General features: G+C 49.4%; 1 protein-coding gene across 1 annotated transcript in view; it reads left to right on the top strand.

The window, feature by feature from the left end:
- LOC130141295 (cyclic AMP-dependent transcription factor ATF-7-like) overlaps positions 1 to 21,502 on the top strand; it is a 69,727-nt gene that overhangs the window by 27,778 nt on the left and 20,447 nt on the right. The window contains 1 exon segment of the mRNA XM_056322156.1: positions 18,621 to 18,717. Within this exon segment, the coding sequence (XP_056178131.1) occupies positions 18,621 to 18,717 (97 nt within the window).

Below are 21,502 nucleotides of genomic sequence, written 5' to 3' on the forward strand. Positions count from 1 at the left end.
CCTTGTCTGTAGTTAGCATGCAAAGTCACGTATGTGTTGTGTCCCTACTGCACCCAAATGATTTGAAGAGCTGAGCCATAAACTAGAGTTTCTCTCCTGTTTTTTAAATTGAAGGAAACGTCTGAAGCTCTGTGGCAAGGAATTCCTAGCTGTATACGCCTGCTTGCTTCACATCTGCAGCTTTTTATTTGAAGCTGCCACAGCTGAAATAAAATTCTACAGAGAAACATCTTGGTTAAAGGTCTTCTATTATTTTCCAGGAATGCAGGTTTCCAGAGTTAATTATTTATTTCAAATTAAGGCCTTTACAGCTGCAGTACCTGTACATTGTACGTCAAGCACAAAATGGCAGATGCTACACAAATCTCCAAGCGTTTACAGTATGTAATGGGTCTGCGTAAAAGTAGTGGTTGGTTATAGTAACTCTTTAGGTTGTTAGCATCAAAAGAAGTGAATTAATTTGAATTGTAACTCATGTATTGTCAGCAGAGTAAAATGATATCTCCCACCTCTTGCTGAAGGTATTTTTGGAGGTGGGGAGGGGAAAGCTAATTTTGAATAATAATAAGCTTGAGAAGGCATCTGAAACCAGTAAACGTTTATTTTTTACACTCCTATAACTTAAAAATGGCCAAACCAATTTAAACCAAATTGGATAATAAAAAATATTGCTCCTAGGCTGAGCCCCTGTATGCCAAGTTCCAGCCTAGAATGAATTTTTATGACCAAATTATAAACCCCCTAGAAATGAAGGTTTAAAATGGAAATGTTGACAGACCTTTAACTACAAAAGCACTATAATAGAACTTCTTTTTTTATAAAATGGCTGTTTTAAAATATAATTAAGACTTAAATATTATTTAATAGCAGCATTTCCTGTAAGTTAAAATCTTTATCATTCCTATGGCTGGGATTCATTGCCAGTTCTGCGAATGCCAGCTCTGCTTTGCATTTGAAGCACGCGTGCAGTGCTGAACCGACACAGACACTTGTCTGTCAAATGGAAATGGGTCTGGACAGCTTTCCAAATTCCCCATTTCTAAATAAGAGCCTGGATGCCAAAGGGCTCACTGGACCTCCGCACAAATCCTGCGGTGCTGGGAAGAAACTGCCACGTAAGCCTCTGCCAAGGACTCAACTTTTAATAACGTGAAACTCCGGTGGTTCATTCTTTGCAGGCAAACATGTTTGCATCCCCTCTGGCTGATTAGGTATTAATTAGGAGTTGTGCTTTTAGCGCGATGGCTGCTTTGGTGTTCTCAGCACATGCTGACAGCCTTTCGGGGCACTTTGGAAAGCTGGGGACTGAGCAGCCGGTTTGGCCGTGATGAATCTGGAAGCCGCTCACGCTGCAGCGCAGCAGCTTGGAGAGCTGTCCTTGCCAGCAAAAGAAAAGGCTTTTCTTTTGCAGGGGCTTTGCTCGGGCTTCTCCCCGCTCCCAGAGGGATGCTTTGCTCTCCTCCCGCTGCCCGTTCTACTGGCGCTGGTGCAATGGCCTCGTGCCATGGGGCAGGATGGTGCTGCACAGCTGTCACACCCCACCCAGTGTGGGGCTTGGTTTTCATCCCTGCCCCCTTGCCTGGACTCACCAATTCCCCTATTTCGCTGCCCTTCTTTCCCCCCCCCCCTTCCTCACGTGAAGTGCTGCTGTTTAAAAATAGCCCCTGGATGGCTGCGGCAGTGCCACAGATGCAGGGGCTGTTGCAACACCCGGTTCCTGCGCTGGCTTGAAAGTGGAACTGGCAGCGGGAGAGCACCAGTTACTGCATGGTGTCCTCTCCATTTTCCTGCTGCTTTTCTTGCTTTCTGCTCTCCCTTTTGCAGTTGAATAAGCTCCCTGCTTTTACCCCTGCTGCTGCGTACCTTCTCAGCTCAGCCTTTGTTATCGGGGATGCTGACAGCAGGATGCAGAGACCTCTGAAGTAGTCACTTTAATCTGTTGGGGTGATATGTTTTGTATACTTTTTTTTTCTTTTTAAAAAAATGGCACTAAGTAGAAAGCAATGTAACCTGGAAGTTGGGAATGTTTGTAGGTCAAACTCTGCGATGCTACAAGCACGCTTGTATGTGCAGGCGCTGTTGCTTGCCCTCCCTCTCCTTCCTCGTGGAAGCCGCAGGAGTTGCTCTCCCTTCCGCAGCCACGCGTGAAGGGCTGGGTGTGTAAGAGCAGCTTTTCCCTTCTATTCGGGGATGGCCACAAACTGGGATGTCCACCCCAAGACCATTCGGGGGGGGGGGGGGGGGGCTGTTTGTTCTAAAGGGCAGGCATTGAAGCAAAATTTATCTGGAAGTGACAATAGACATTTTGGGCTGTTGCAGTGTCCTCCTGTGTGTGCTGTGCGTGCAGCGCTGGGGTTTGACTGGCAAAAGGTCTCTGGAAGCGGCAGTGGACATGCTCGATCAGTCTCTGTTGCATTTTTCACTAGAAACCTCCCAGATCTGGTTGATTAAATGTATCTGTGGGGGTGGGTTTTTCTGTGAAGTAATTGCTTACTAGCACAAATTGGTTTAACATGTATGTAGAGGAGGTACGTTTCAACTCATGTTAGTTCCTTTCCAGTTTGGATTTTCTCAGAAACAATGGGGCTGTGACTTTGGTTTCTTGCTCTGGAGATGCAGTGAGGTTTGGCAATAGCTTTTACATTTCTGTTTTGGTGAATGGCTGTTCTAGAACAAGCCCTCATTAGGATTTCTTAGCCATATTGGCTGCTGCAGCAATTAAAATGAAGAAATAGCTGCATGGTTTTCCCCTCTATCATCTCAGAGATGCTGTGCCGAGGCTGCAGAATACCTAATAATGCCTTAAAATATGCACAAGCTGGCTTTAATGCAGGTCCTGTCAAAGAAAACATTATCAGAGGATGAGCCGTGCTGCAAAGCGTCAGCTCACTGTCCACCGCCGCCGTTTCAGGCACGCTCTCCAATCGCTTCATTAGCATACTTGTTCATTTTGGCGTAAAAATGGAGTATATGAGGCGGCACACAACTAGTAAACCTATTTCATGTGGCAATAGAATGGCCAGTAATGGATCTAATTGCCCTTTTGGAGCACCTCTTGTCCCAAAGGATTCTTCAAGCGGTCACAAATCACATCAGAAATGCACCTACCACGGAGCTGTGGCACTGGGGACGGTGCGTTGCTGGTCCCCTGTGCAAAGGGAGCCCCTCCTGCCAGTGAGGTGGGGGCTGAGAGCTCGGCGGCAGCGGCACGCTTTTCTTCAGAGCCGCTTAAAACTTCGTTTAACCTTCCTCATTTCAGAGGAAGGGCACAGAGTAGCGCCGCGGGGCATCGAGCCTGATTTCCAGGGAAAGATGGACTGTTAAGCCATCTGCTTTTTGATGGGTGGTTTGCAGACTCAGCAACTATAAATACATATACGTGTAGAGACAGGGCGCACGCCAAGATGTGTTCCTATATAAATAGTCATATATGTGTATCTACATTTATATTTACCTAAGCACAAACGTATCCTGGCCACCAGTCGCCCTTTACTGGGGCCATTTGATGGCCCGTGCTGGGGCAGCGGGAAGGAAAGTCAGCAGCAGTCCTTGCTCTGGACATCGGTGTAGGAGGGCACCCCCTGCTTGAACAGGGGCCTCGAAAGGTGCAGGGGGGACGCGGGTTTTGCAGGGTGCCCGCTGATGGGCACGCTCTCCTCTGGGCTTGCTGCTGCAGAGACCTTCTCGCTGTTCTCGCCTCCCCTGGCAGCACAAGAGCCCCCTGCCCATCTCCCACCTGCAGCGCCAGTCGGTTGTGCTGCCTGCAGGCTGGCAAAGCCCACCCAGGCCTGGAGGCTCTCAGGTGCTGCTGGGGTTCTTTAATGATTTAAATTTCTGTTTTGTTTTGTTTCTTACTGAGCCATATCCTCGCTTTTCCCAGATGATGGGACGGTTTCCACTTTCTGCAGTGGAGGGGAACGAGGAGGGAGGGTTTCCCCTTTCTTGGGAATGTGATCAGGGCTGCAAAAATACCCACAAAGGAACATGGCCATGTACTTGCAGGGAATGGTTTCTTCTCTTTTTGATTTAAGGGCGTTTCACAACCGTGGAGTTTCTGCTTTGAATGAACTAATCTCAGCCCAGTCCTTACCTAAAGCTCTTGCTCTGTATCAGAAATGCAAACTGCGTGTGCTGCTAGCACGAAGCCATAAATTGAGCCAGGCTCTTTTATTAACTTGAAATTAGACTCATCTAAAAGCAAGCTTGTGGTCTTGAGCTTAATAGGAGCAGAAAGCTGCCGGTGGCTGCATGCTCCTGCAGCCGAATGCAAACCTGCGAGTGTTGCCATGTTGACCGTGGCATGTGAGTTTAACCTCATATGATCTTATCTCGAGAACTGCAAAACCTGTTTTTCATCCGTGCTGTGTGGCAGCCACTGTCCCTCGTAAAGCAAATGAGAAATAGGGCACTGGGTTTGGAGGGCTGGGAGGGAGGCAGGTTGGCTGGAAACAAGGAAGACATCTTAAGGTGCAATCAAAGCCAGTCGTACACTCAGGATTGAATTCTTCCTGCCTCTTTTGAGCTCTGGGTTTTTTCTTGGCCAGTAAAATATTTCCTTATGTTAAAAACGGTCTTTTGAAGACATGACTGTTTGGTTTTGTGGGTTTGTTGGTTTTTTTTTTTTGTTATAGTTGTTCAAAGCCTTGCTTGCTACCTGTCTGCTAAATGCCTGAGAAAATTACAAATGCTTTGTATTTTACTGCACAAACAGATAATTTATTTCCCAAGTGCGGATGCAGCCTGTGGCTTTGACAAAGACCCCGTTATCATGCTGTTGCGTATACGTTTAATTTTCACGAAGGTATGTGAGTTTGCAGGATTTTCTGCAGATTTCTTGCATAAAATTCAGCCAAGTTGCTGCTTAAGGACAAAAACCCAAGTAGCGGGGACTTGTTCTGGGACTTCCATCTCCTTCCCCAGCAAAAACAATGCTGAGGGGGCTGCTTTTGGTCGTAAGGAGAAAGGCAGGCGTGTTTTCCTTCAGCTCCTTAGGCCCTGGGCAGAGTTACTAGTAGCCAACAAGCCTGTGACTTGGTTTTATTTCAATATCTAAATAACAAGGGGATTTTTTTTTTCCATAAGCCCGCTTCCTCTGCTCTGTTCTCTAATCCCAGATGCAACTGAGCTTTGCAAGGACACGAGTAGGCAGCCAGAGAGGGCTCTCGGCAATTGGAAAGGCAGCTAAAATCCTCTTTTATTCTCCCAGGGATGCTCGCCGGGCATTGTTGGATGGTGGAGGCCGCTCCGCCCCTCTGGCAGCCAGGCCGGCACGGCTGCTGGTGCACAGCGGGGCGTCGGGTGGTCCATGCAGCTCTCCTGGGCGGTGGCGGTGATGCCGGAGCGTGGGTGAACAGGAGATGCCGTGTCCTTACATACTTGGTGGGAATCACCCTCCCCCAGCATCTCATTGCTGGAGAGCAGGGTGGGAAAAAACCTTTAAGCTGTAATATCTCAGGTCCTTTCATTCTCAAATCGCACATGAAATCTCTAGAACGTGGAGCTGTGTGTAGAAGGGATTTCTAGTCATGCTGGGGTTTTTTTGTGCTTTAGGGGTTTTTGGCTAACACTTCTCTCCCCTTGGTGGTCGCTGCTTTGCACGAGAACCTTCCTTAAAGAGTCAGTTCTTGGGTTGAGGTGTTAAAGCTCACCGTAAATATGTTTATTTCTAGTAGTGCTTTTGACATGGGAGGAAACATGAGGTTTGTAGAGGACCGATGGATTCGCTGGGCAAACGCTGCGTTATCCTGCCGCTGGGGGGGTTGCGGTGCCGTAGCTGCACAAAGGACTGGCATGTGTGTGTCAGAAAAAAAAAAGTACCTTTAGGGCTTTTTCTTCTCAGTGCGTAAAGAACGGGGCACGTGGCCGAGCTGCAGAAGCCCCCTTTGTGTACAAGAGGTAGCACATGGGGATTTTTTTTGTTTCTTTGCCACGGTTCACCCCTTCCCTGGGTTGGTGGTACTGTCTGGACAAATTTAGGCTAAAGCAGGTCCTGGGTGTGTTGGCAGAAAAGCAAAGGTCCATGCAGGAGAGAGCTGAGCTGTCAGCTCCGTAACATCCCTGCCGTTCTTGAAAGATCCCCTGCAAATCTCCTGCCATGGTAAATCTCGGGAGGAGCGTGGCATCCTGTTTATTTAACACCTGCTTAATGATGCAAGCTGAGAAGCTGCACTACCACTTTCCAAGCACTTGTACCAGCTGTTTTGCTCAAATAATTTTTTTATATGCCGGATTAAAACAATAAAAACATTAAAGTCCTAAAATTCCCCCTGAGAGTAAACATCTAGACAATAAAGAATTGTGTGTGTATAGGGGATGGGGTGGGAGAGTTTTGCAGCAGTGCAAAACAAGCTATAAATTAATCTCAGCAGTAAAGCCTGCTAAATTAAACCATTTCATAAAATGAAGTTCTTGTAAAATGTTGAATCAGTCTGTCTTTGGGGCAGTTAAAGATTTTTGGCTTCTTAACTTCTTCAGGTTATTTATTAATAGTGGATGTGCCTTGTGTAGCTGTGTCAGTCTCCGCTTTTAGGCAGAGAAGAGGTGTTTATTTTGGGGGATAGACAGGGAGGGCTTTATGGTCACTAGAATAATGGGCAGGAATTCAAAGCATCACCTGTCACGTTTATCTAATTAAATCCCCTTAATGTGGGCTTCAGACAGGGAGATGAGCTGTTTGGTCTCAAAAAAAGCTCATTTATAAGAATAAATATTCAAAGGAGCGGATTTTAAGCAGTCCAAGCTAGACTTAAAAGTAAGGAGCCAGATCACTCCACTGATGTCTGGCTCGTGTGTATCTTGCTGGCTCTTTGCTTTGCTTTTCTTGTTGCGAGACTCCTGCCTTCCCCACTTCTTCTACTGCCCCAGACATCTGCAAAGTCACTGTGCGATGTGTTAGCAGATACTTGCAGTGCCGGAGGTACAGGTGCGAGCTCTTCAGTGCACAGCATCGCTGTCAACATCTTAATTCTGGCTTCTGCACTTGTAAAATCTGCTAATTCACCTACTCGCTGGGGTATTAATCCAAGCTTTTGTTTCTGTGGCTGGGGGAGGTGTTTCCTGCATGCATTTTAGGTATTAAAACCAATTTGTGATTGCTGTGTTAACTCGTCTCCCTTTTAAGAGGCTTGTGTGATGTTTGCTATAAACCTCAAACATTTGTAAGCTTTAGAAGAAAATTAAATGCATTTTGCTTTGACTGCGTGTGAAATTTTATTATCTGCAGCCCATAACGTAGGCGGAAAAATTGTTAAGACCCTAAGGATGCGAGTAAAGCGATTTTGGTGACCTCAGCTGTATATTTCTACATCGCTGAATCATCACCCAGTTGGCACCTCAGCAGGGGCAATTGCTGCTTGCGAGGCTGGGAGCACCGCTGGGGCTGGGGGGAGAGCCGTAGATCAAACAACGTGGGGGAAAGCTTATGGGAAAGCTGCTTGCGTTATGCTTGGCTCTATCTCGTCTGATTTTTCTTGCACTTAAGAGTTTATCCACTTAATTTTTATTAAGGGCTGCAGGAAAGTGGAAAGTGATGTTAGAGGGGTTTACCATTAGCTAGGAGCGGCTGAGGAGGCAATTAGAAACGAGCGAGAGCTCTGGGCTGGTGCGAATTGCAGCTGGGGAGTCTGCTTCAGCGGCAGAAGGGCTTTTGCTGGGGATTTTGTCGGGTCACTAAGTACGCAGGCAAGTGCCAGAGAGCTGGGAGCGTGTTAATGCACTCCTTGAACCTAATCCTGTTGTGTAGACGGCTAAAACCTCCCTGTCGTGAGCTCCTATAATGGCAGGCGTTGCGAGGCGTTTGGAAACGAACGTGAGAAGAGCGAGGAGACTTGCTTCCCCATAAACCTGACCTGACTTGCTGGGGAAAACTTGGCACCTTTTGAAAGCCGGTGCAGTTGCATAATGCCTGCAGATGATCTGGGGGGGGGGGCGGGGAAGGATCAGGATCCTTGGTGCAGGAGATCTCCCAGCACTCTGGGTACAGGATGGAGTCGGGAAAAGAGCTTGGAGTTGGACCCCTCTGCAGCAGTCTGCTCTGAGAAATCATAAATCTCGAGAGAGAAGAGGGTCACTGAGAACCTCATCAGGGTGGGAGCAGCAGCGCCGCGTTAATATGCCCATAAATCTACCTGTTACGATAAAACAGGTGGCTCTTCCAAGAGGCAAAAATAGTCAAACGCCCGGAATTTTTTTTTCCCTACTGGTGCCTTTCTCCTTTTAAAAGCTTAATTACCATGGTGCGCTGACATCTGACAACTTATCATGGGCTATCACGGTCCTTTATAAAATACAGGACTTAGTTTTGTGTCCGTGTCTGGAAAGCAGGGTAGAAAAGGCATAAAGGGGCTCTGCAGTTTGGCCAAAATCCTGGGAGAAAGGGGGGACACAAAGAGGGGATGCATTTTCTTATGTGGCAATTGATGCGATCGTTGCCAGAAAGCTGTTTGCTGTAAGGGCTCCTTGAAATATAAACAAAGGAGCTGCAGGATGGGGTTAGTCATGGGGGGAAATCATGCCCTAGGATGAGATCTGGGAGGTCTGTAAATGAGGATGGATGGGAAGGGGTGCAAGGGCAGGAGTGGCTTTGCCCCTGCGGGAGTTGCTGCAGGGGTTTGGTGAATTCCTTGGACTCCCTTTTCACATCCTGCGCTGGGAGGTGTGGAAATGGGAGCTGGGCAAAGGATCACCACTGAGTTCTGCAGAGCGCTCGTACCCCTCAGCACGAAGGGGGCCAGACCCTTCCTATTTCTACAGCTTATTTCCAAAATGCCCCAGTCGCTTCTCCAAGGTGGCCGAGGATCCATAAATCTAAATTTGCCTCCTGCATTTTGTCCCTCTCCACTTGATGATATCCCGTCTACCGCTCTCAGTAATGACCCTCCCCATTTTTAGAGTGCATGAGTGCGTTTAAGTCGTGCCTGTGCACCAGTTACGTGGGTCTGTGCTTCTTTAGAGCTTGTTCCCTCGATCTAGCAAATGCCAATGTTAAAGAGGAAACACCCCAAGCCTCCAAGCCACTGGAATTCTGCCTTCATTTAATGTGATGTCCTCTCCAGGCTGTTGCTGTTGGAGCTTCCCCAAGCGAGGTCCTTGCACAGGTCCACAAAACCCACCCTGTTTTTCAGGCAATAAAGCCTGTAAGGAGAGGCTCGCACACCGTGAATGGGTGGGTGCATACCCAATATCGCTAATGAATTGAAGGAAATCAACCTTATAATGCGTAAAAAAACTGAATGGGGACCATGGCATCCTTTTTCTAATTGTAGTGTTGTTCAAAGGTCAAGGCTGAGTCACGTTGACTTTTTCAAGCTGCAGCATACTGGCACAATGAGTGCTTTTTCCATTGGAGCGAACTTTTTTTTTTTTTTTAGGATCAGCTTTCTCGTAGCCCTGAAACAATAGTGCAGCAGAGAGGATCGTGTTAGCCTGGTGCAAGGCATCTTCCGAGAGGACAACCACCAAACCTCTCGGATGAAACCAAATTTAACCTCTGCTGCCTTGGCCCTTGAGAATTTGCTTTCGAAATGACCGTAAGGGGGTTGGATTGGAGTTGAGGGACCAGCTGTTCGGAGCAGAGTCCGCTGCTGGAGTCCTGCTTTCCCAGCACAGCTTTCTCTTACGCTCACCCCAGGGTAAGTACAAAAAGGGAGGTATCGCCGTCCCACGCGTGGGCACATCCTCCCCGCAGCGCTGTCCTGCTGCTTCAGGACCCGACTGCAGACCCTTGCTCCGACACAGCTGCGCTGGGTATCTCGAGATCCGAGGGAAAGCAGAGTCCTGGCTTTGGCTGAGTTCTGCTGGCTCGAACCGCTCGCTTTCCCCGTGCCTACATTGTGAAGCTCGCCTGCCTGGCATGGATAGCGCTGCTTTGCTGGGGGAGCATCGCAGTGTCCCCGCCAGGTGCAGGGGACGTTCAGGCTGCAAGACCCCCCCGTTGTCACCCTGGGCTTAAGGGCTGCGTTTGCACCGAGGCCGAGCACTCGACTGCGATGTATGGCTTGGCAGGGAGCAGGGAGCCAGAGCGGCTTGTACCACGGCACTGCTGGAGCTGCATGTGCGCCGGCACCTGCTGCCAAAGCCTCTCCAGGCCCGTGCGGTATTGACAGACTTGGCCACTGTCCAGAGACTTTTTAAGATCCCGGTGCAGCCTCCCAAAGCACAAATCCTCAGCCCTGTAGACAAATTAATCGACTCCAGTTCACATTTAATTATTTTTACACATACATTCTTGTTTCTCGGGGTATGCAGAGAAGGAGTTTCCTGTTACTCTTTTCTTTTCACTCTATAAATTATCTCTGGCATGCATACATTGCACGGGGCTTGCTGCCGATGCTGTTTGTTTGCTGAGAAAGAGTCTTTGCTCCCAGATTATTCATTCAGGAGCTGTGGAGCGTTCAAGGCAGGAAGGGTGACTCATTTGGTAAACAGCAGAGGCTTGCAGGGAAAGGCAGGAGCACAGATTGGGTTTCAGTGGTAGATCTGAAGCCTTTGGTGGGGGGAATTTTTTTTTTGTCCTTTTTTTTTTTTTTTTTTTTTTTTTTTTACCCTCTCTTCTCTACCACACCAGGTAGAGCTCCACGGCCTCACAGTTCGTTCTTTGCATTGCGTGAGGGCAGGCCCCACAAATAACACGACAGCGCGGCTGCATAATTCACCTTTTTCCTCCTGCAATGCCACATAACTTCCTAAAGTGCTCAGCCTGAGCAGCTCGCTGCGGTAGGGCAAAGCAGGAATTTCACTTAGCCCGAGCTCCCTGCCCACCACCTTGCCTCTGCCCCTGTTCTTGCTCTCTACTCCCCGGCTCTTGTGATGGGAAGAGATGCTGAGCTCCTAATGAATCACTGAACGCCCGCGCTTGAAATACAGTCAGGGAAACAGCTGTAATAGCCTTTGTTAATATATTTTTTTTTTTTTCCTGCAGTGCTTCTCGCATGGCTCCTGGTGCTTGCATGCGCGGTCGGCTTCCTCTCCTAACACCCTCGTGAAGTATGGTGCCTTTTCCCTTTTTATTTGCTCTGTCTGGTAGGTAGGGGAAAAATTGATGGCTTGCCCAAGGTCACACTGAAAACCTGTGGTGCTGCTGGGATTCGAGCCGGGAACGTAATAATGATTCACATCCACACTGGAGCTATCTGGGGGTTCCCATGGGGCAGGCGCGTATCCATAGGCACAAGCTGTGGAGTCGCTGACGCTCTGCAACTCCACCCCCTCGCTCACCTCCGTTAATTACCGCTGTGCCTCTCCTCTTAAGTTATGTGGCAGCGGTAATTAATACATGTATTTTAATAACCTTCACTTCTACCGAAACAAGGCTAAAAATGCTCCACCGTGTGGAAGTAAATAATGATTGCATTTCCAGGTTCTGGCTGAGCGCTGCCAGCTTTGTGTGGCTGTGGGCAGGTCCCCGAATCCCTCGGCTGGGTAGGTCCCCGCATCCCTTGGCTGTGCCTGGCTGCAGGGACCTGCCAGCGGCACGGAGCAGCCCGTGGCCACGGATGGGGAGCTCGGGACTGACTCCTCGAGGTGTCCGTCCCCCTCAAGCATCACTCGAGCAGGAGAGGAGGGTATCAGTGCCTTAGAAAATCTTGCCTGCTCTCACCTAGTGTAGACCCATTGGAGATGTAGGAGCCTGATCTTCCCAGCTTATGTTTGCATCCCAGGGTTTTGGCTGTAATTCCAGCGGCCATCCCGGAGGAGCTGTGCCTACAAGGTGCTGAGGGCTCCTTGTCTGTGGGACCGGGTATACTTTGGGCAAAAAGAGGGGCTGCTCCATAAAGCAACCTCAACCACCTGCTTTTTAAAAAAGGAGAGGATGAGGTTGGCTTGTGGTCCTTTGGTGTGCTGCAGAGAAATCCCTTGGTAGCTGGAGGCTTGGGCTTGATAGCTGAAGTGCCCAGTGTCCAACCCAGATTAGATCCCGCTGGGATAAATGCCTTCCTGGCTGAGCAGGGTGGCTGCTGGCTGCTCCGGAGGGTTGCTGGTTGATTTTGTTTGCACCCAGGTGTGCTGATGCTCAGCTCGGGTGTGCTGGAGATGAAGGAGAGGCTGTGTCTACCATATGAGACTTTATTAAAATTTAAAAATAAAGAAAAGTGAACTTGAATACAGAATTTATTAAAGAGCTTGCCCCGTGTGTCCTTGGCCTCCTCACTGCTACACGGTGTGCTGTAGGCCAGATGGTTGCTGCCTTCCCCCCTGCTGAAACACCTGCATTTCAGTGGAGGGGCATGTGTATGAGAAGCCCTCTGGGATAAGTGAAGCTATAGAAATGTAAATTAAATTATTTACCTACTCCGAGTTAAATGCTCTGCCCTTCTGGCCAAGGAGGAATGGGATGGGAGGGGCTCCAGAACCTGCTTAACTCTTTGTTTAAATTGCAGGGAAGTTTGTGGAGCAACCGGAGTTTCTTGGCACTAATTGCCAGTGGTTTGGTAGGAGCCAAATACCAAAGTGCCCATAAAGATCTGCTCCCTCCAGCCTCGTCATCACTGCCTTATGAAAAGCGTAGGATGCCTGTCACCTCCCAGGTGCTGGTCTCAGGGAAGGCGAAGTGGCCTGTGTCATGCATTGGCACCTTCACCTTGCTGTCGCTCTCCCTTTGCTTGCTGGTGACTGGAGAAGTGGGTCTCGGAGCCATCTGCATCGGGAGGGCGGTTTGCATGACACAGGGAAGATGCTGCTGCACAGCTCCTATCCGTGACAGGTAGCTCAGCAGCAAAACACACGGTCCTGCAGAAAACCAAAATCTGCAGGCAGATGGTTCTCTCTAAGAGAGAAAAAAAGGAAAAAAGCCAGGTTTTTGTGGTTTGCACAATGTTCATCCCAAAGAAAGTGTTTGTTAAAGGGCATTTTTGCTGTTCGGACGTGGCTTGCTGACAGCAGCACCCAGTGCTGCCTGTGAATAGGCTGGAGTTTCTGATTATTATTCTTATTCTTTCTTTTTTTTTTAAATAAGGAAAGGAACGTGAATTAATCACAGGGCAGGATGTAAGCAGATTTTTAAAGTAAAAGGCATAGCCACATGGGTCCCTGGAGTTGCCTGAGCCAAAAATAACATTTCAAGGTTTAATCTTGATGCAGTTTTAGTGCAGAGGGGGGCGAGGGGGGGAAGCTGCAGGGGGACACTGCACAAAATGCATCCAAGCCTGCTCCTTTCCGAGGTGATTGAGCTGGCTGTGGCCTTTCTGATTGTCACAGGACTTGAGCGAGCAGAAATAAGCTTTTCCTGCTGCCTGTGACTTGGGAGGGGCACTGGTCACTTAATGCCCAAACATTTTGCAGACGAGCATCCTGCTGCAATGCAAGAAATGGCCCCGCTGCGGCAGCGACAAAGCAGAGCCCTGACGCGGATGCTGAGCTGACATCCCCTGGCTGATGCGGCCGTGGAGATTACCTCTCAGCCCTCTTTCAGGTTTTCTTTTCTCCCCTGCACCGAGTGGGGTGAAATGACCTTGGCTCAGGGGCGTTCTGTGTATAAAGCCTGAGCTGCGCTCGCAGCCCACCAAGCAGCCGCTCCCCCTGCTGCCAAATGCTTTGTGCAACAGCGGGAGCGGCAGAGCTCTCTTTGAATACCTATATGTGAAATACATCATCTGGGTTTGGTTTTTTATTTGTTCTGGAGCTGATCACTCGTAAACCTTCACTTTTCTTCTCGTTTCTCCTTGCTCAGGCTCCGGGAGGTGCTGTCTCTTCCCTCCTCTAGCAGAAGCACGCTGCCACCAAAACCAGCTTTCCAGAAGCGCTCAGTAACCAGAGCTGCTGCGGCCACCTTCGAGCTGCATGGACTTGATGCCTTGGCTGCTTTCAAAAATGTAGTCATGAGCTTTCTGGTGGGAGCCGCTAGGTTCTGAGCTCTTCTGAAACCTGGCCTGGTGAGCACTGCCTTATGGGGAGCCCTCTGAGAGGAACTGGGTCCAAAATACTTGTGTGCTGTCTCTCCTAAGTGTAGAAATAAGACAACGTAGCCATGCTATTGTTGCATTCTTTCAAACCAACAAGTCTTTGCGGTGTTACCTCCTAGTCATCTCATGACACCTCCTTTCCTATGGAAATGGGCCCATCTGGGGATTCACGTGGTCCCAGGCAGATAATTGTAATGGTCCCCCCGGCCTTTAAAATCTATGAATCACTCCAGTATCTGGGCACTTTATGCACATTAGTGAATTAATCCTTACAGCCTCTCTGCAAGGGAGGGAATTATCGTTGTCATTGCTCAGATGGGAAATGGGTGAGATGGAGCCCAGATCTGCGCCAGAACTAGGGGGTCACATCACTCACAGCCGTAACAGCTAACCTTTGGGCACCCAGCCCTTGGGGGCATCCGTGACCCTGCATTAGTTACCTCTGCAGTTGTGCCGAGTGAACGGGGAATATCTATCCAGCCTGCCACGTGGCTAGAAATCCATCTGAGCCCTGTCACGGTGAGATGTATGGATGGGGCGTAGGCAGCGGGTCTGCCGCAGCTGGGAAGCACAAGGAGGATGCGCTGTGTCGGACACTGGGTGGGCTGGGATGCGTGCAGGAGGTCCGGCATCTCCTCATGCCGTTGGCCTTGCCTTCTGCACGCCACTGCCTCCCAGCTGGTGTGGGTGCCCTGCCTGCTGGGAGGTCCCCAAACGAAGGAGGTTGGTACCGCTCAGCTCAGGAGAGCCAGGCAAACCCCCGGACATTCCCTTAGCCCCCTCGCCCCGGGCTGATCGCACCACAATCGCTTGCTGTAGGGCAGCGCAGCAGCTGGACGGGCTTTGGAAGTGAAACCTTGCGGTGGCTTCTTTCAAAGCTCAGCTTATCCATGCTGGAGCGCTTAGTGCAGTCATTTACCTCCCGCACTGCAGTTGCAAGACACGTGCTGTTTTCTTTTGTTTCCCCTGGTATCCAGGTGTTTCAACCATGTCACGGCAGTACCGTGGTGTCCGTGGGCAGAGTAACACATCGCTGTGCTGGAGTTGGGGCTGGAGCAGCGTTTTGGCTTCCCTTTATTAATGACAGCTTATTAATTCAGCCGTGTGAGGAGCCTGATGGAGGCAGGTTTGGCTCCTCACTCCTTTCAGGTCTGGTGAGGCTGTACCGGAGCTTGTGCTTTCAGCAAGGTAAAGTCTCCTTTTTGCAAGTGTGCACCCCTGGAACAGTTTGTGCTGGGGCAACCTACACCCAGTCTATATTAAAGCCGAATTTTGGCTAGTGACTGGCACGGTGTGCAGCCAGTGTTTATGGTCTCTGAAAATTACTGTCAAAGTTAAAAAATAGCCGTGCAGCTTGTGTGCTGGAGCTGCTGGGAGAGCCAGCGAGCACCTGGGCTCCTGCATGGCTGGAGTGTTGGATACGGTGGGTTCAGCACTTGCCTGATCCTCCTTTTGCATCGAGTGCAGTTGTAGGCTTTACAGAAGCAAGGAAAAGCCCTGAGCAACCCCTTGTTTCTCATGTTGTGCTTATTAAACTGTTGGAAAAAATCTCCTTCTGACTAAAGATCCGGGCTTCAGCCTACTGCTTTTATTCTCTGGCTCTTGCTCCTAATGGAGATGGTGCGTTGGTCCAGCTGGAAGTATTGTGTCCTATCAAATAAAGATTCTTAAATGAGCACATTTATTCATCGAGCTGTCACAGCCTGTTGAGTAAAGAATGCAGACTGGCCAGCCTTAGTCTGCCTCAAATCTGTTTTCTCCAAAAAGCTCTGACAGTCTCTGGGGTAAATAAACCCAGCCCCATGTTTACCCAAATCCCAAATGTCACCCATGTGCTCCGTCCCCTGCACTAAGGCAGCTGTAGGGTCATCCTGAGGGGAGAGAAAGGCAGAAATTGGGGCTGTGCGTGCTGTTTAAACTCTTTATTTTTACGCAGCCCTTCGCCGCTGCGGCATGAAGGGTCGCTGCTGGTTTTGGGGCTGATTTGCAGCGCGGAGGCAGCAGCGTTATCCCAGTGCCCATCCCTCGCCCCAAAGAGTTTACAGCCTACATCTTCTTAATTCAGACACCCGCAAAATAGCAGGCTGAAATAACACTGCTGTATGTCAGCTGCTGATGGAAGGAGATTAAATATTAAAGCCAGTGCTGTGGCTTTAACTCATTCCATTTTTTTTTCCCTACTCTTCCCCCTTTCTTCCCCCCCTGCTTTTCTTCTCTGTGTAAAATGACATGATTTAGAACTGAAGTGCCAGACTCAGCCTCTAGGTTTCGGCGTTTGGAAATGTATGTAGAAAGATATATTGTGTCTGTGAGCATTTCTGTGCAGAGAAAGAGAGAGCTCCCAAGCTAGTGAGACCACATAAAGATGTTAAATAGAGCTGTAACGCACACCGAAAGCAGGAAAAGTGCCCTAGAAAAAAAAAGTAAAAAAAAAAAAAAAAAAAAATCCTGAAATGGAGCAAAATGAAAGATTAAAATAAATTCAGTGGTGCCAAGGCTGGGCTGAAACGTGTCCCTCGTGGAGCCAGGGCTGGTGGGGAGAGGGTGAGGGGGGAGAGAAGTGTGACCCCATTCTCCACCTCATCTTCTTGCTACTTCCCTCATTGACCTAAAAATCTCCCATTTCTTTAGTACAAAACTGAGTCGGAGAATTGGGGAATTTTCTTCCTTTTCCTTTTTTTCTCTCTGTCTCTGCATGTTTAGTATTTTGAGACACCACTGGAGCAGCAGCCACTTGCCTGCTAAATATTCATCTGAAACCGGCTGCTCCTCTGTCCTCACAAAAAAACCTTGATTTATTTTTCTCCGCTTACCGTAACCCACCTATTTTCCTCCACTAACGGCTTGTCACTGCATCGCAAGGGGCGAGCGGAGTTGGCAGCAGAGTACATTAAAAGCCAGGGTGGTTTTGGGCCAGAAACATGACAAAGTGTCAGTCGGTGCCCACCCTTTCTCCCCGGTCCCCCCTTCCACGAGCACTTTATGGTGCGATGCAAAACGCCGCCGCAAATTTTGTCTCCCTCGGAGAACGGCGGTGGTTCGCTCGCTTCTCCTTTGTTCGGTGGCATTTTGGCGTCGCCAAGATTTGTAATGCTGTTTGGGAATGAGTCACATTTGGGCTGGAGCAGAGCTGAGGGTTTCGGAAGCTGCGGGGAAGAAAGAAACCCAGAACACATGTATCTTTAGCAAAACTGTTGAGAAATTTTATTTAAGGTTGCGGACCAGATTGGGGAGGGGTGGCTGGGAAAGCCGGAGCGTGTGTGCCTCGAGTTAGATGGGCAAAAGCCTCTTTGCTTTTCTCCCTGCAAGCATGTTAAGACCCACCAGCTCTAATTTCTTTTAATTTGAGCCCCAGTTACGAGTCAGCATCAAAAGCACCTTCTGATACGACGTGTTTGAAGGACGCTATGCATAATACACTTGTTACTGCACCGAGGGGGAAGATGGATGGGACATACGTGGATGCAGCCGTTGTCTTGGCAGTGCGGTCCCTTGCCTCTGCTAACGTGTGCCCCCCCCTTGCTGCACGGCTCCTGGGAAGGCGCCGTGGTGGCTTCCAGCCTGGAAAACGCAGATTTGCTCGATAAAAAAAATGAGTCATAAATAAGCATTGGAAAGAGCGAGGGAACCCAGGGTGTCACGCTTGAACTAATTCACAGAAACAGGTGGCTTTGGGTTGGCTTGTTTGTTGGATGGTTTAAAGAGAGAGAAAAAAGGAAGGGGAAAAGGGCAGAAATCCTTTGCTACAGCAGCAGCTTTTTCTAGAAATCAGCCTGATGTTGCACGGCTCCTGGATGCATAAAAATCCTGCAGTACGGCCCGTGCAATGCCCTCAGCCTCCCGGTTTGTCGCAGTCTATTAGGAGAGGCGCAATCCATCCTCGGGTCTTTATGATTATTTGCTTTAACCCTGTCCCTACCTCTCCCCCCCCTTTCCTCGATCTCGATGCTTGGGGCTGGTGCAGCCGCTCAGAGCAGCCCCGCAGCGGGCGATGCTGCCCTTTTGTTGGGATTTTGGCAATGCCCCCACGCACCCAGCCCTGCCTCCGTGCTCTCACGGGAGGATGTGAGCCTCCCCCTGCAGCACATCCCTAAAGCCATTGCAGGTGGGTTTTTATCCTGCCATTCTCCTGCAGGTGGAATTTCAGACGGCATCTTTAACGGCATGTGAAATGCATCCCCTCCCGGTTCGATGGTGGTGGATGGCGGTGGTGCTTCGCGCTGCACCGTGCTGTCACAAAGAGGCACGGGCAAGGACGGTGGGCAGCCGCCTCCATCCTGCTCCATAAAGCCACAGCCTGAATTGCCGGACAGGTGCCAGCTCTGCCGCATGCCATCCAAAAAAAGTTGCCTGACCCCTAATAGCACCTAATTCATCCCTCCATTAGCCAGCAATAAAGCGGAGCATCTCACCGAGCGCGGCAGATTTGTGTTTCCTACATTGGTTGCAGCCGCCGCATGGCCCCGCCACTTAAAAAAATGGATTATTAAAAATATTTGTCCCCCGTTCCCCAGAAGCCCCATGTAATGGCTTTTTCATTTTGAGCAATGTGTTCACACACCGCTTCTCAAACAATCTGTCCCGCTCTGGTTTTGCTTAATGCTCGGCAGCGATTCTGTTACAGTTGCTCTCCGGGCGGCTCTCTCCCCCACCCTGCTGCAGGATGTACCCGTAAAACACAAAATGCATTTATTCACGATTTTCTAAATTGTTTCATTTCAGAGGTTTACAAACGAGGACCACCTGGCGGTTCATAAACACAAGCATGAGATGACATTGAAATTCGGCCCTGCTCGAACTGACTCAGTCATCATAGCAGGTATGTGGCGCTCAATCCAGGCCAGCTCTGAAAATGGTGCACATTAATATAGCATGACTGCAAGATTAATACCAGGGACCAGATGCACTGAAAAACGTCTCTACCTCCCATAAAAAGCTCTTGTGATCTGCATTTAATCAGGAGGAAAGGAAAGCCAGAGGCTTCCAAGTTTCTATTTTTTTTCTTTTTTTATGGTAGTATCAGGTTTTGTGGGGTTTGGCTTTTTTTTTTTTTTTTTTTGCTTTTTTTTTTTTTTTTTTTAGCTCTCACCCTTTTTATTAAGACTGGAAGATTTATGGACAAAAGGTCTTTCACATTTCTGCATGTGCTTTGAGGACGATGAACAAAATCTGACAAACCCAGCTTCCTCTCCTCAGCCCAGGTGTCAATTTTCTTGAGCTTTTAGGCTAGCAGTTAATAAATTAAAACACCATCGAGTGCACTGGCTACTGCCGAGAGTGCATTTGCAGAGCGCAAATGGCAGTACACAGTCAATGCAGCCTTTATAACACTGGGGGGAAAAAAACCAGCCCACATATATTGTTGTCTGGCAGCAGATCATTGCTGGCTACAGATACTCTCCTGCCTTGTCAGTCCTTGTTCGTTTGGGCTTCTTAAAAGGGCGTGAGGTTTGTGTTCCCGCTGGATGAAAAGGCTGCTGCTGAGGATGAGAGGAGAGGAGAGGAGGAAACGCGTTCTGAAGCCTGGAGAGTTCGTAAGGGGAAACACGTCTGCTGCAAGAGCCTGGCACCCTTCTCCCAGGTTCATCTCCAGCCCAAATTCGGTGTGGAAGTAGGAAATAGCAGTTTGGTTGGTTTCTTAAAGCCTCCAAGTTAATTGCAGCTGTGGGTAGGGTCGTAAGCGAGCTCATGCAGCCATTGCTGGAAGGACAGAAAGCTGCTCCCCGGGGAGGGCTCCCTGGGACAAAACGGGCTTCCGGAGAGGGAGTTAATTCCAAACAGGATCAGACTAATGGGAGTGGATGGTGAAGAATTTGGAGTGGGGGCTGAAAAAACCCTCAGATTCCTAAAGGTCATTTTTTGCTTCGGTTCACCCCTTTTTGAAGCAGGGTGCACGGCAGGAGGGTTAGCTTTTGCCTGATGAACCCAGGGTGTAGACGGGCCAGGTGGTGATGGGGCACGGTCCCATCTCCAGCCGAAGTCCCACCTGCTCTTAAGAGGGATGCAGCATTAAAAGCCCTCATCTGCGCAACTTCCAGAGCTGCATGTCCCTCCTCTGCACCAGCTGTCACAGGTGAAACCATGGGTGGGATGAAACGCTCCAGTTTTACCACCAGGAATAAGGTCTAGCCCTGTCTCCCAGCTCCTCCGGGCTGACGCTCAGTGGGTTGCTCTGGGTTAAACCACAAGGGAAACAAAAAAACACCCAAACTTATTTAGCTGTGGTCAGTGCAAGACCAGCCTATTTAACACCGACTTTGCCTGGCTGAGGTCTTGATGGCAGATAGAGCAGCCGGGGGGTTTGCAAGGGCTATAAAGCATGCTGGCTTTGAGCAGTGAGATCGAGGGCGTTATTGCCCTACATTCCTAACATCCTTTTTCTTTTTTAAGCCACCATTTTGTCTTTGGATTTTCTTGTTCTCTCCCTCCCTCTTGCTTTGTGCCGAGTCCAGGGCAGCAGCCCGTGTGTTAATGAGCAGGAGGGTTCAGCGAACATCTCTTGCCGCAACTCCGTGGTTAAGCTAAAGAGAGTCATAAAGAATTGTTCTCTCTGCCGGTTATAGCTGGCAGCAGAGAGACTTATTTAAATGGGAACGTGCATTTCTGGGGTGTCGCTGCGGGTGGAAGAGCTGCTGCCATTCCTGGAGGTACGGACTGGGGAAGGGTAGGATGAGAGGTTATACAGCTTTGCTTTGTGGCATTGTGCAAACTTCTGCCGGAGATCTGGCCCTGGGCTGGCGTGCCCAGCTCAGAAGGACATTGCTAAGTGGGGAATGGTCCCGAGAAGAGCCCCGAGAGCTGTTAAAGCACTGGAAAAACAGCCTCCTGCTGAGATCTTTAGTTGATAAAGTTCCTTGGTTTAATGAAGAGAGATTTGGGGGGAACCGAAGTGTGCTCAGAGGAGGCCTTTGCTTTATTAGCAAACCCAAGAAGTAGGGTTTGAAGTCAGGCTGGAAATAAAGTGTAGTTCTGCGACAGCAAGGCAAAGTAATCGCCAGAGTCGCTTCCTGAAGGCTGTGGGAGCCTCTCCACCACCGGCCAGTTTGAAATCCAATGGGATGTTTTCCATAGATGCTTCAGCTCTACGGAGCGGGGAGCATCCGTGCCAAACGGCCGATGCTTTGTGCAGGAGGTCAGGCGGAACTATCTTGGGGATCCCCTTTGTGCTTAAAAATCTGTGTAGCTTTCTGTCAGATGGATTCTTTCAGTGTAATGTGCTCGTGTCGGGCTCCCGCTAGTACCTGGACTCCTGACCTAGCGTCACGCAGAAAAACGAGGCTCGCTGGGAGCGGGGAGCTCGCGTTCTGCTTTATAGCCTGGGTGATGGCCAGAGAGATCATGACTCAACGTGTTAATATGGTGGAAAACGGGCCCCAGAGGGATTGCTTTGGACAGTGGTGGTAATTATTAGCACTCCCACGTAGCCATCTGTCCTAGGATGTGCATTAATGTACGAAGCCGGCACAGGGAGGGAAGCAACGCTGCCCAGCTCTATTCCACATCAGCGGCAGGGCTGCTCCGATCAGCTGTTTCCCCTCTTGTCGCTCTGTATTTTTGAGATCTGCCGTTTCAGGGAGATCAAACCCTGCTATTTTCCTTCCTTG

Source organism: Falco biarmicus, chromosome 19 (assembly GCF_023638135.1).
Source record: "Falco biarmicus isolate bFalBia1 chromosome 19, bFalBia1.pri, whole genome shotgun sequence".
In the NCBI taxonomy this organism is placed as follows: Eukaryota; Metazoa; Chordata; class Aves; order Falconiformes; family Falconidae; genus Falco; species Falco biarmicus.